The 16462-nt window shown below is 36.6% G+C and overlaps 1 protein-coding gene across 1 annotated transcript in view; it reads right to left on the bottom strand.

Annotated features, from left to right (window-relative positions):
* Positions 1-373: 373 nt before the first annotated feature.
* The window catches only part of LOC123716561 (ceramide transfer protein), a 42192-nt gene continuing 26103 nt past the window's right edge, over positions 374-16462 (bottom strand). The window contains exons 8-12 of the mRNA XM_045672361.1: positions 15243-15349; positions 14551-14672; positions 13547-13728; positions 10477-10600; positions 374-3245 (exon numbers count right to left, since the gene is read on the bottom strand). Of these exons, the coding sequence (XP_045528317.1) occupies positions 3118-3245; positions 10477-10600; positions 13547-13728; positions 14551-14672; positions 15243-15349 (663 nt within the window). The 3' untranslated portion in view covers positions 374-3117. The remainder of the gene's footprint in view (positions 3246-10476; positions 10601-13546; positions 13729-14550; positions 14673-15242; positions 15350-16462) is intronic.

A 16462-nucleotide genomic window follows, 5' to 3' on the forward strand; every position in this document is an offset into this window, starting at 1 on the left:
TTAGCTTTAAGCCTCATAAACATCTTTTGTAAACGTTATGAAATGCAAATAAATACATGAATACATAATTCATCTCTGCATGTGCGGCTTCCCTGGCAACTTGTGCTGTGCAAGTGTGTGTATCTCATTTTACACTAATAGTAAAAACTCAATTTTCTTTTGTATTGTATAGAATCTCTGTATACCTTGCATTATATAAACTTCTCAGCCGATTATTACTATTGTAACCGAGTCTTTGTAAGCTAAACCATTGTTGAAAAGAGTTTCCATGGAGTTTCTTGCCGGTTCTTCTCCATGAGACCCAATTTTTGGAACCGTGCAACTAGACGTTTCATAAGAGCCTGCAAAGGCCTATTTGAAATAAAACAATATATAAATGATAAAACATTTTATTATAAACAATTATTAAAAAAAAATCATTCTCAAAACCTATCACAAAATAGACCTACCGCCATTTAAATATTTTAACGTTTCTATATTTTACAAAGGCGGGCTGGGCTACCTAACAAAAATCTTTACCCGAGCATCTGCCTCTAGTGTAGAGTCAAATTTGGGACAAGGCCAAATATGACTTCCACGTGTCAAAAACGTATTTGACAAACATCAAATAACGGAGATGTATTTTGTGATAGTAGTACGCATTCCAGTAATCAGATTAAATGCAATTTAATCCCGATTTCGATATACCCAAAATTCATATTCTTTGACGTAATTGAAAATATCTATCCAATCACGACATGGAATAGAGTGTCAGAGTTGTATGAAGGTTATGTGTTGGTTGGTTATATAAATGAATAAAAAATTTCAACGAAGTTACGCACAAATAACACAATGTCATAAAACTTGACATTGACAAACGGACATAACTTGAAAATGACAGTTCATAAGTACGCATAAGCAAATGAAAACAGACAAGTTTTAGTTAAAAGGATTTACTTCTTAAAAACGCGCTACATACAAATCTGACACAATCAAATATATACATAATATTAAATTATCTTAACTAAATAACGGTAAATCCAGAATACGGAAAGTGTAACAACAAATAGGTCCCTTTGTACTCACGATAATTCCGTTATGGCATCAATTCGATGTTTCACCAAATCCCGAAACCGGTATGCTAATCCCCTATACATTATCATTTGCAAATATGACAAATTTAACATTTTTTTTTAAATATTTAAGAAAACGACCCGTAACTGCCATGTCTTTAAATAACGTTGACGTGACTTAGCCGTTTTCTCTTTTAAAAAATACTATACGAGTTAAAACAATCTGTACATAAAATAGTTGGAATGAAACTTGCGATAGCTCAATGTTAATAAAAAAAAAATTAAAAAAAAAAATTATAGTCCAACACGATTTTTATCGTCTGTGTCCAAACGGTATAAGTACTTCACTTAACGATAAATGTAATCTGAGGAAGTCGGTTCGAGTCGTGTAAAATAGAAATATCAAATCAAATACTAACATTACAAAGGGTCGACGCAACAAGTTCTTCCTAATTCCTTAACGTAGTAAAATATGATAATAAAAGTAGCGCTACAACTCTGAGAGAGTTTTGTATATTTTGTAAGACGTTTCCCCAAGCCCCAAGACCTTCGGGTTAGGGGACACATTCAAGCCAACGCTGTTTTATAACAATAAAATGGATGAGGCATTCAAAAGTAGTCTAGCTTTTGGCTTTAAATGAATATTTGCACAATAAACGTGAAACTACAAAGGCATAACTCAATATATTGCCGACTCTTTCACTCACCGGTTAGTAAAACGAGACAGCGCCAATGAGCCGCGGTTACGATTTATGACTTCTTAAAAATTCCGATACGATCGACCTTATCATATTACACTTAACGATATTTAATTCGCGTCAGATAAATTGAGCATAAAAAAATAATCTTTCATTAATTCAATTCGGTTAATATAGCATGGCGGAAATAGTCTGTGCCCGAATCCCTTAAGTCAATCGAATATATCGGCCATTATGTCGTCCGTGTGACAGTTTGTAATATCGACAATTGACAATTTACGACCGACAGATAAAAACACTTCTTAACCCAGCTTAGGGGCAGAGACAAAATAACATTTCAGTCACATGTCATTCCCGTACAAATTTGTTTAGCGTTAGGGATAGCTTTGTCTGAAACTTAAATTATCTGAAAACCGACATTTTAAACAAAATACAACTGAATTTCGTGTTTAGACAAATGTAACAAAAAATCCTGATAATTATCAACTTTAGTTCTAAGATAACATTCAAAATCGACAATTAGCTTTAACTCCGATATATAAAATTACTCTCCGAGTCTTACCTCGAGGCAAATGGTCGACGGGCCGCAAAAACATATCTCAAACGACAACAGCCGAATCCTCATACTGCTTATAAATACATTAAATATTATATGTTTAGTCCTAACTAACAATAATCATTTAAAAACGTGACTATATCCTAGGTCTGTACATACGAGAATGTTTGTTTGGATTTATACATATCAGACATATATTACATTATATAGTTTACTTTACATAGACTACAGATCGATTGCTTTATATACAGTATTTTCGAGTCGGTGCATACATCTCTTTAAAAATACTGAATAATTATGATTCATCAAAGAGATTTAGATAAACAATTGCCGAAATGGTCGGATCATAGAGATGAATTCTGGGCGATCCGTGCAAATGAAGCAGTTTGTGCGTACACGGTCGTCGGCTCTTAGAGGCAAGCGTACGCGTACGCATTTTTAAAGAAATAGTTTTTTAGTTGTTGGAAACTAAAAAAAAAATAGTATTAAAATCGAAAGACTGAAGAAAGTAACATCTAAAGCACTATGACAATTTACAATTGTTAATAATTTTGCTCCCACTGTGTTTACGAAATTTGACATACATACGTAGATATCTCGGACTTTGACAAACAATTAAAGAAGTTATGAGATCTAATAATCAGAATAAGGCCTCGTACGCCTCCAGTGCTGGAATTGTTCTATGCGTAAATTCTAAATATGCTTTTATGTTGACTATTTTGTTTTAGTTAGAGAAACAATATTGATTTTAACCAATTGACGGTACAAACGATGTCCCAACAGATTTCTATATATATATATATATATATATTTAGATAGCTAACGGTTTATCCCGACATTGCTCGACCACATAGTTTGTAAATCGTTTAAGGAATTTCGGATATTCACGTTTGTAGATCGCTCGCAAGGCCCCAGCCGGCGCCCAACCGCCGGGGTTTACTGAAAAGGGAAAAAAAAATAATTATATTATTTTATTTCATAACATATCATAAAACAAGTATTAAACCAATTAATTTGTTTACAGCACCCCAGTGCCAAGTTCGTCCAATAGGACTCCCATCTCCGAGTGCTGTGCACGACCACTTTTAATCTACGCTCGCACTTAACATTCGCTCGTACGGTGAAGGAAAACGTCGTGAGGAAACCGGCTTGCTTTCATAAGACGACGACATATCATCCACCTACTCGCCTATTAGATTGACAAATGATCATGATACTAACGTTTTTAACTCATAAGATAAACCTTCTCGAGAAAGATAACGCTTTGGAAAAACAGTCCGCACGGAGCTTTCATAAGACGACGACATATCATCCACCTACTCGCCTATTAGATTGACAAATGATCATGATACTAACGTTTTTAACTCATAAGATAAACCTTCTCGAGAAAGATAACGCTTTGGAAAAACAGTCCGCACGGAGCTTTCATAAGACGACGACATATCATCCACCTACTCGCCTATTAGATTGACAAATGATCATGATACTAACGTTTTTAACTCATAAGATAAACCTTCTCGAGAAAGATAACGCTTTGGAAAAACAGTCCGCACGGAGCTTTCATAAGACGACGACATATCATCCACCTACTCGCCTATTAGATTGACAAATGATCATGATACTAACGTTTTTAACTCATAAGATAAACCTTCTCGAGAAAGATAACGCTTCGGAAAAACAGTCCGCACGGAGCTTTCATAAGACGACGACATATCATCCACCTACTCGCCTATTAGATTGACAAATGATCATGATACTAACGTTTTTAACTCATAAGATAAACCTTCTCGAGAAAGATAACGCTTCGGAAAAACAGTCCGCACGGAGCTTTCATAAGACGACGACATATCATCCACCTACTCGCCTATTAGATTGACAAATGATCATGATACTAACGTTTTTAACTCATAAGATAAACCTTCTCGAGAAAGATAACGCTTCGGAAAAACAGTCCGCACGGAGCTTTCATAAGACGACGACATATCATCCACCTACTCGCCTATTAGATTGACAAATGATCATGATACTAACGTTTTTAACTCATAAGATAAACCTTCTCGAGAAAGATAACGCTTCGGAAAAACAGTCCGCACGGAGCTTTCATAAGACGACGACATATCATCCACCTACTCGCCTATTAGATTGACAAATGATCATGATACTAACGTTTTTAACTCATAAGATAAACCTTCTCGAGAAAGATAACGCTTCGGAAAAACAGTCCGCACGGAGCTTTCATAAGACGACGACATATCATCCACCTACTCGCCTATTAGATTGACAAATGATCATGATACTAACGTTTTTAACTCATAAGATAAACCTTCTCGAGAAAGATAACGCTTCGGAAAAACAGTCCGCACGGAGCTTTCATAAGACGACGACATATCATCCACCTACTCGCCTATTAGATTGACAAATGATCATGATACTAACGTTTTTAACTCATAAGATAAACCTTCTCGAGAAAGATAACGCTTCGGAAAAACAGTCCGCACGGAGCTTTCATAAGACGACGACATATCATCCACCTACTCGCCTATTAGATTGACAAATGATCATGATACTAACGTTTTTAACTCATAAGATAAACCTTCTCGAGAAAGATAACGCTTCGGAAAAACAGTCCGCACGGAGCTTTCATAAGACGACGACATATCATCCACCTACTCGCCTATTAGATTGACAAATGATCATGATACTAACGTTTTTAACTCATAAGATAAACCTTCTCGAGAAAGATAACGCTTCGGAAAAACAGTCCGCACGGAGCTTTCATAAGACGACGACATATCATCCACCTACTCGCCTATTAGATTGACAAATGATCATGATACTAACGTTTTTAACTCATAAGATAAACCTTCTCGAGAAAGATAACGCTTCGGAAAAACAGTCCGCACGGAGCTTTCATAAGACGACGACATATCATCCACCTACTCGCCTATTAGATTGACAAATGATCATGATACTAACGTTTTTAACTCATAAGATAAACCTTCTCGAGAAAGATAACGCTTCGGAAAAACAGTCCGCACGGAGCTTTCATAAGACGACGACATATCATCCACCTACTCGCCTATTAGATTGACAAATGATCATGATACTAACGTTTTTAACTCATAAGATAAACCTTCTCGAGAAAGATAACGCTTCGGAAAAACAGTCCGCACGGAGCTTTCATAAGACGACGACATATCATCCACCTACTCGCCTATTAGATTGACAAATGATCATGATACTAACGTTTTTAACTCATAAGATAAACCTTCTCGAGAAAGATAACGCTTCGGAAAAACAGTCCGCACGGAGCTTTCATAAGACGACGACATATCATCCACCTACTCGCCTATTAGATTGACAAATGATCATGATACTAACGTTTTTAACTCATAAGATAAACCTTCTCGAGAAAGATAACGCTTCGGAAAAACAGTCCGCACGGAGCTTTCATAAGACGACGACATATCATCCACCTACTCGCCTATTAGATTGACAAATGATCATGATACTAACGTTTTTAACTCATAAGATAAACCTTCTCGAGAAAGATAACGCTTCGGAAAAACAGTCCGCACGGAGCTTTCATAAGACGACGACATATCATCCACCTACTCGCCTATTAGATTGACAAATGATCATGATACTAACGTTTTTAACTCATAAGATAAACCTTCTCGAGAAAGATAACGCTTCGGAAAAACAGTCCGCACGGAGCTTTCATAAGACGACGACATATCATCCACCTACTCGCCTATTAGATTGACAAATGATCATGATACTAACGTTTTTAACTCATAAGATAAACCTTCTCGAGAAAGATAACGCTTCGGAAAAACAGTCCGCACGGAGCTTTCATAAGACGACGACATATCATCCACCTACTCGCCTATTAGATTGACAAATGATCATGATACTAACGTTTTTAACTCATAAGATAAACCTTCTCGAGAAAGATAACGCTTCGGAAAAACAGTCCGCACGGAGCTTTCATAAGACGACGACATATCATCCACCTACTCGCCTATTAGATTGACAAATGATCATGATACTAACGTTTTTAACTCATAAGATAAACCTTCTCGAGAAAGATAACGCTTCGGAAAAACAGTCCGCACGGAGCTTTCATAAGACGACGACATATCATCCACCTACTCGCCTATTAGATTGACAAATGATCATGATACTAACGTTTTTAACTCATAAGATAAACCTTCTCGAGAAAGATAACGCTTCGGAAAAACAGTCCGCACGGAGCTTTCATAAGACGACGACATATCATCCACCTACTCGCCTATTAGATTGACAAATGATCATGATACTAACGTTTTTAACTCATAAGATAAACCTTCTCGAGAAAGATAACGCTTCGGAAAAACAGTCCGCACGGAGCTTTCATAAGACGACGACATATCATCCACCTACTCGCCTATTAGATTGACAAATGATCATGATACTAACGTTTTTAACTCATAAGATAAACCTTCTCGAGAAAGATAACGCTTCGGAAAAACAGTCCGCACGGAGCTTTCATAAGACGACGACATATCATCCACCTACTCGCCTATTAGATTGACAAATGATCATGATACTAACGTTTTTAACTCATAAGATAAACCTTCTCGAGAAAGATAACGCTTCGGAAAAACAGTCCGCACGGAGCTTTCATAAGACGACGACATATCATCCACCTACTCGCCTATTAGATTGACAAATGATCATGATACTAACGTTTTTAACTCATAAGATAAACCTTCTCGAGAAAGATAACGCTTCGGAAAAACAGTCCGCACGGAGCTTTCATAAGACGACGACATATCATCCACCTACTCGCCTATTAGATTGACAAATGATCATGATACTAACGTTTTTAACTCATAAGATAAACCTTCTCGAGAAAGATAACGCTTCGGAAAAACAGTCCGCACGGAGCTTTCATAAGACGACGACATATCATCCACCTACTCGCCTATTAGATTGACAAATGATCATGATACTAACGTTTTTAACTCATAAGATAAACCTTCTCGAGAAAGATAACGCTTCGGAAAAACAGTCCGCACGGAGCTTTCATAAGACGACGACATATCATCCACCTACTCGCCTATTAGATTGACAAATGATCATGATACTAACGTTTTTAACTCATAAGATAAACCTTCTCGAGAAAGATAACGCTTCGGAAAAACAGTCCGCACGGAGCTTTCATAAGACGACGACATATCATCCACCTACTCGCCTATTAGATTGACAAATGATCATGATACTAACGTTTTTAACTCATAAGATAAACCTTCTCGAGAAAGATAACGCTTCGGAAAAACAGTCCGCACGGAGCTTTCATAAGACGACGACATATCATCCACCTACTCGCCTATTAGATTGACAAATGATCATGATACTAACGTTTTTAACTCATAAGATAAACCTTCTCGAGAAAGATAACGCTTCGGAAAAACAGTCCGCACGGAGCTTTCATAAGACGACGACATATCATCCACCTACTCGCCTATTAGATTGACAAATGATCATGATACTAACGTTTTTAACTCATAAGATAAACCTTCTCGAGAAAGATAACGCTTCGGAAAAACAGTCCGCACGGAGCTTTCATAAGACGACGACATATCATCCACCTACTCGCCTATTAGATTGACAAATGATCATGATACTAACGTTTTTAACTCATAAGATAAACCTTCTCGAGAAAGATAACGCTTCGGAAAAACAGTCCGCACGGAGCTTTCATAAGACGACGACATATCATCCACCTACTCGCCTATTAGATTGACAAATGATCATGATACTAACGTTTTTAACTCATAAGATAAACCTTCTCGAGAAAGATAACGCTTCGGAAAAACAGTCCGCACGGAGCTTTCATAAGACGACGACATATCATCCACCTACTCGCCTATTAGATTGACAAATGATCATGATACTAACGTTTTTAACTCATAAGATAAACCTTCTCGAGAAAGATAACGCTTCGGAAAAACAGTCCGCACGGAGCTTTCATAAGACGACGACATATCATCCACCTACTCGCCTATTAGATTGACAAATGATCATGATACTAACGTTTTTAACTCATAAGATAAACCTTCTCGAGAAAGATAACGCTTCGGAAAAACAGTCCGCACGGAGCTTTCATAAGACGACGACATATCATCCACCTACTCGCCTATTAGATTGACAAATGATCATGATACTAACGTTTTTAACTCATAAGATAAACCTTCTCGAGAAAGATAACGCTTCGGAAAAACAGTCCGCACGGAGCTTTCATAAGACGACGACATATCATCCACCTACTCGCCTATTAGATTGACAAATGATCATGATACTAACGTTTTTAACTCATAAGATAAACCTTCTCGAGAAAGATAACGCTTCGGAAAAACAGTCCGCACGGAGCTTTCATAAGACGACGACATATCATCCACCTACTCGCCTATTAGATTGACAAATGATCATGATACTAACGTTTTTAACTCATAAGATAAACCTTCTCGAGAAAGATAACGCTTCGGAAAAACAGTCCGCACGGAGCTTTCATAAGACGACGACATATCATCCACCTACTCGCCTATTAGATTGACAAATGATCATGATACTAACGTTTTTAACTCATAAGATAAACCTTCTCGAGAAAGATAACGCTTCGGAAAAACAGTCCGCACGGAGCTTTCATAAGACGACGACATATCATCCACCTACTCGCCTATTAGATTGACAAATGATCATGATACTAACGTTTTTAACTCATAAGATAAACCTTCTCGAGAAAGATAACGCTTCGGAAAAACAGTCCGCACGGAGCTTTCATAAGACGACGACATATCATCCACCTACTCGCCTATTAGATTGACAAATGATCATGATACTAACGTTTTTAACTCATAAGATAAACCTTCTCGAGAAAGATAACGCTTCGGAAAAACAGTCCGCACGGAGCTTTCATAAGACGACGACATATCATCCACCTACTCGCCTATTAGATTGACAAATGATCATGATACTAACGTTTTTAACTCATAAGATAAACCTTCTCGAGAAAGATAACGCTTCGGAAAAACAGTCCGCACGGAGCTTTCATAAGACGACGACATATCATCCACCTACTCGCCTATTAGATTGACAAATGATCATGATACTAACGTTTTTAACTCATAAGATAAACCTTCTCGAGAAAGATAACGCTTCGGAAAAACAGTCCGCACGGAGCTTTCATAAGACGACGACATATCATCCACCTACTCGCCTATTAGATTGACAAATGATCATGATACTAACGTTTTTAACTCATAAGATAAACCTTCTCGAGAAAGATAACGCTTCGGAAAAACAGTCCGCACGGAGCTTTCATAAGACGACGACATATCATCCACCTACTCGCCTATTAGATTGACAAATGATCATGATACTAACGTTTTTAACTCATAAGATAAACCTTCTCGAGAAAGATAACGCTTTGGAAAAACAGTCCGCACGGAGCTTTGCTCGGGTGAGTTTTTTTGATTTTGTATTTTTCAAATACAAATCTGTATGAAAAAATATAACTAATATTAAAAAAAAAATAATGGGAAAGCTTTTAGCTCTGTTAATTAAAAGTATTTTAATTAATCACGCCAATACGGTCATCGACCAACATACATATACCTCGATACAAAAACCAGCTTCCAGACTCCGGTGAATTCGACAAATAATCAAACGCTTGTACTATGAGGCGGTAAAGATAATACTCATCTCAATCTTTTCATAGCGTAAACACAAATATAATTCAAAGTTTTTGAATAGTTTCTACAAGTATTTCCGAACCAATTCGACTTAGGGCCCTTCAAGAAAAGAGCATACAAATTCTTAAAAGGCCGGCAACGCACTCGCGAGCCCTCTGGCATTGAGAGTGTCCATGGGCGGCGGTATCACTTAACATCAGGTGAGCCTCCTGCCTGTTTGCCCCCTATTTTATAAAAAAAAATACATGTTAGGATTGCGAAATAAATAAATAAAAATATAATTATCATCAAGACTATCACGCCTGTTAGTGTTTGGCAATCAATACAAATAGCTACAAAGATTTATTAAAATGTTAGTAAAGAATATATAAACATATTTAAAATTTGGTTAAATACTAATTTATTATAAACAGTCAACAGTTATAGCTCACCCGTGCTGCAGTAAGCGATGCTGGTGGTGATGTTGTCGCGTCCGGGGGTCTCGTTGGCCGGGAAGGTGGAGCGACACGCGAGGCACACCGTCACCAGCAGGCGGATGCAGGCCCCCGTGTTGGACTGAAATGTTTCGACAATAAACAATTTATTTGCAAGAAAGCCTCTATTAAGTCATATAATTAGAACTTTCTTAAAAACTGACCATAAAAACCGTTTTTTTATGAAACTGTTACGCGCGACAATAGTCTTGATACTTCTTATGAAAAAAATTTAAAAGCGAAAAATGAGCCCTTTAGATTTTCAAACACTCATAAATTATACACGGTACAATCACTTATATTCGTTATAAGTAACAAATGTGTCACATGTCATATAATTAGACCTTTCTTAAAAACTGACCATAAAACCCTTTTTTTATGAAACTGTTACGCGCGACAATAGTCTTGATACTTCTTATGAAAAAAATTTAAAAGCGAAAAATGAGCCCTTTAGATTTTCAAACACTCATAAATTATACACGGTACAATCACTTATATTCGTTATAAGTAACAAATGTGTCACATGTCATATAATTAGAACTTTCTTAAAAACTGACCATAAAAACCGTTTTTTATGAAACTGTTACGCGCGACAATAGTCTTGATACTTCTTATGAAAAAAATTTAAAAGCGAAAAATGAGCCCTTTAGATTTTCAAACACTCATAAATTATACACGGTACAATCACTTATATTCGTTATAAGTAACAAATGTGTCACATGTCATATAATTAGAACTTTCTTAAAAACTGACCATAAAAACCGTTTTTTATGAAACTGTTACGCGCGACAATAGTCTTGATACTTCTTATGAAAAAAATTTAAAAGCGAAAAATGAGCCCTTTAGATTTTCAAACACTCATAAATTATACACGGTACAATCACTTATATTCGTTATAAGTAACAAATGTGTCACATGTCATATAATTAGAACTTTCTTAAAAACTGACCATAAAAACCGTTTTTTATGAAACTGTTACGCGCGACAATAGTCTTGATACTTCTTATGAAAAAAATTTAAAAGCGAAAAATGAGCCCTTTAGATTTTCAAACACTCATAAATTATACACGGTACAATCACTTATATTCGTTATAAGTAACAAATGTGTCACATGTCATATAATTAGAACTTTCTTAAAAACTGACCATAAAAACCGTTTTTTATGAAACTGTTACGCGCGACAATAGTCTTGATACTTCTTATGAAAAAAAATTAAAAGCGAAAAATGAGCCCTTTAGATTTTCAAACACTCATAAATTATACACGGTACAATCACTTATATTCGTTATAAGTAACAAATGTGTCACATGTCATATAATTAGAACTTTCTTAAAAACTGACCATAAAAACCGTTTTTTATGAAACTGTTACGCGCGACAATAGTCTTGATACTTCTTATGAAAAAAATTTAAAAGCGAAAAATGAGCCCTTTAGATTTTCAAACACTCATAAATTATACACGGTACAATCACTTATATTCGTTATAAGTAACAAATGTGTCACATGTCATATAATTAGAACTTTCTTAAAAACTGACCATAAAAACCGTTTTTTATGAAACTGTTACGCGCGACAATAGTCTTGATACTTCTTATGAAAAAAATTTAAAAGCGAAAAATGAGCCCTTTAGATTTTCAAACACTCATAAATTATACACGGTACAATCACTTATATTCGTTATAAGTAAAAAACGTGTCACATAGCAAAGAAGACAGAGCTTGAGCAGAGAAAAATCTAAGCGAAAATTAGTTCCCCTAATCTTTTTAACACATATAATAATTGAAGGGTGAATGATGTGTATAGCGGTCACGTTGAAAAAGAAAACACAGTTCGTTTTTGGTTCCAACGTTTTCGTTCTGGAAATTTCGACCTGCAGAACGAGCCCCGTGGACGGCCTGAGACCCAAGTTGTTAATGAAGTATTGAAGGCTATTGTGGAAGCGGATACATCGCATACCATGTCCGAGTTAGCTGCAGGCTGCGGTGTTAGTTATAAAACTATTTTAATTCACTTGAAGCAAATTGGGAAGATTAAAAAGCTTGAAAGGTGGACCTCACGAATTGACTGAAGCAAACCGGCAAAGGCGCGTCGACTGCTGCGTTACATTACTGAACCGGCACAATAATGAAGGTATTTTAAACCGAATCATTACCTGTGATGAAAAATGGATTCTTTACGATAATCGGAAGCGCTTAGCGCAATGGTTGGATCCTGGCCAGCCAGCCAAATCCTGCCCCAAGCGAAAATTAACCCCAAAAAAAATAACTTGTAAGCGTTTGGTGGACTTTCTCAAATCTGGCCAGACTACTACGGCTGATGTCTATTGTCAGCAATTGCAAACCATGATGGAAAAGCTAGCGGCTAAACAACCTAGGCTGGACACGACAACGCTAGACCACACACTGCACAACAGACGGCTACCAAATTAGAAGAGCTTCAATTGGAATGTCTACGACATCCTCCGTACTCCCCGGACCTTGCTCCAACAGATTACCATTTTTTTCTAAATTTGGGGCAGTCCAAATCGCCTTCACAGATTTTATTGATTCCCGTCCAACTGGTTTTTTTAGTAAAGGTATCAATGAACTACCTATGAGATGACAAAAGTGCATAGAAAACAATGGTTCATACTTTGATTAATTAAAAATATTCGACTTTTTGTTCCTCCCATACAAAACGCCAATTTCATATGTAAGGACCCAATATATATTTAATGATTTTTTAGCTAATTAAAAAAAATAGATATATGAAAATGAAAGATGTCAATAACGTCCAAAAAAAAAACTATTATGTTTCCTAAGCTATTATTGTTATTTTATAGAAGACGGCGAACGGACAGGAGGCTCTCCCGATCTTAAGTGATACCGCCCCGCCCATGGACACTCTCAATGCCAGAGGGCTCACGAGTGCGTTGCCGGTCTTTTATAAAATCGTACGTTCTTTTCTCGAAGGACCCTAAGCCGAATTAGTTAGGAAATACTTCAGTCGACAGTGGTAACATATGCCCGGTTAACCGGGTAGCACTAACCGGGTAATCCGGATGCGCGGTGGAGTGGTTGGTGACGGCGTATGTGTTGTGGGGCGCAGCCCTCACGTGCGACCAGAAGAGCGCGTCCCTCTGCGAGGCAGGCCAGATGCGCTTGAAGGTCTGGTGGAACACCAGCGTATCCGACGACACGGCCTCCACGATGTTCATCGTCTCTAGGGTCGCTGTAAATGTTTATTTATTCGAACGGTTACATTAAACTACACATATGAAATAGCTAATAAAGTTTCCAAGAATCTGCAATAGTTACGGTGTACAAACAAAATATATAATGCTTGCTATATAAAGTTTGTTCACGTAGAAAAAATTCCAAAACTACTTTATAAAATGTATCTCCTATAAGACCTATAATAATACTTATGCAGGTAATTTTCTGCTATAGATATTCTCAATACTCCTTTTAAACATATTCCGCGATAGCTTGAACAAATCAAGGCTTCAATAGTGGTCGTTGTATGTCCGGGCTGCGTGATACAAAACTGAGTTTTTTGCATAGTTAGTGATGATGTGAGGAACATGAAACAAAGCACGATTACGAATCTGGTAGGCAGGAATAAAGAAGGGTAATTTTCTAGAAGGGAGTTGCAATACATTTTATTTGAGACGATGTCATGTACTAGAAATAAATCTTCTTGTTTTCGTCGAGTCTAAAGTATTAAAATGTTCACACACGTCTTTATGGGTTAACTTATTATTCATGGTAAGAAAACAATAAAATTTTAACATTCAAACAAGTATTGTAAACCAATAATAAATAAATCAGTGTTCGTTTAGCGGCTTGGGCGTGCCCTAAACCCTAAGCTGACGTTATGAGTCAGCTTACCAACTTGCCTATTAAAAAGCTTGATAACGAAACACATATAAAAATCTGAGGCCAAGACCTAAAAGGTAGCGCCTGGGGTTTTTTTTTATGAATTCGAAAGTTATTTACATTTCAAATAATTCGCTTTTTATTTAATAAAAAATAAATAAAGGTTGGTACTCACTCTCCCACTCATATCGGTATCTCGGGTTGAAGAAGTAATGACACATCTCCCTCGCAGACACGCCCCGGACTTTGTGTATCGCCTTCAGCGGATCCATGACCATTCCATCTACTTCCATTTCTCTGTATAACACAATATGTTGAAACACAAACAATAGCTTACACAAAACTCTTTAATTATTCTCGATCGAATATCAGTTCTATCGCGACCATCACGAAATTGTGAACGACTAAGATTGCGTCCTTGTCGCACAGTGCTCACATTAAAAATGAATAAAAGTGACAAAACATTAAGTCCTTAAACGTTCTTTTATCTATTTATTTATTTTATTTTTTGCTCTCAAACATCACACATGTTAAAATGAAGACAAACACTTATGAAAACATACAGAAAGGATTTACACGTCTGATCAGCCGCATTAATCAGATCCATGCAGATTCCCGAGGGGAGTTTTTATATCGAAGAAGTGGCATGGGTCCGCCAAGCATTCGCGAATATACATTGTAAATACATAATAACAGATTTCTATGGATTGCTGAAAATGTCCACAGATTTTTACGACAATTAAACAAGGAGCACAGATGTGAGTCAGTCTTGTAAAATGGGTATCTGTGATCACCGTGTACTGCAGTGATGAGGGCTTCACAGCTTATACAGATAACAAAAATAGCAATCAGCCAGTTAAATCTCACCTCCTATACATTCTCATATCACCCTCTTCAGCGAAGAGCTGCCAACCAATCTCTCCTCCTACACCTTCAAACGCAGCCTGAATCTGTTCCGTGGATATCCTGTCGATCTGAATTTTAAATATCTATTAATATCACCGTCATATTTATTAAGCTGTTAATATATAAGCTGAAGTCGGGCCGGTCACACTGCCCGCTTTCATGATGGGAGATGGTTCAAGAATACCCTTAATGGCCCAGTGGGAAGAAGAAAGAGAGGACGCCCACCAGAAACTTGGGAAGATGGAATAAAAGGGATCGCGGGGCAGAATTGGAAAATTGTCGCCAGGAATAGGAACAAGTGGAAAAATTTGGCGTACTAGTGTAAAACATGGACTTAGTCTAGTGCCGTACTCGACTAATGGCTATTTTTTTTAAATTTATATATGAGCTAGCAGTTAAGCTATCGTACTCGAGCTATTGGAATCCTCCAATGGATGATATTATGTATACAGCATCGTGAGGACACCTGCATGTCTTGGTCCGATAAACGACTTCAGGCACAGTGTTTAAAATCTACCAGCCTAAAGAAGATGAGATTCATCAAAAGGTGAAGAAACCAGAAGATAAATTAAGGCTTGTTACTGTTGCTAAATCATTGCATTAGCAATAATAAACAATGCAAGTGATTTTTTAGTACAATATACCAATATATATCTTTTCTCTCATTCAAAAAGGCTTTCGTAGTAGAAATAGCTGTAAATTTTTTGTTACTAAAAATACTACATTCCGACACAATAAATATTAGTGAATCAGACCTAAAACGAGTTTGCCTTGTCCCAATTTTTTCACATATCAAATATATTAATCGATACACTTGATATAATATCAATATTTTTGTTAAAACTAACAATTCCCTTGATAAATTAACATTTATTGATATTTTAATTATTATTGTAACGATACCTTACAAGTAGCAAAGGTCTTTCAGTAAGGTTATCATAATCGCATTAGTTCAAATATATGAATTCCACAAATTGCAAGGATGTTATTGTTCCAAAAGAGAAACCTTATAGAAACGTTACAATGATACAAACATAATAAAAACTTATACAACCATTTAATCGTTTTAACCTCAAAGAAAATCGTTTGAATGATATTTAATGATTTGGTTGGATTTTTTTCACGCAGGCTCCTTAATGGTATCAATTTAAAGATATCGGCTAAACTTAAATGGTTTGACA

This window comes from Pieris brassicae, chromosome 11 (genome assembly GCF_905147105.1).
Source record: "Pieris brassicae chromosome 11, ilPieBrab1.1, whole genome shotgun sequence".
Taxonomy (NCBI): domain Eukaryota; kingdom Metazoa; phylum Arthropoda; class Insecta; order Lepidoptera; family Pieridae; genus Pieris; species Pieris brassicae.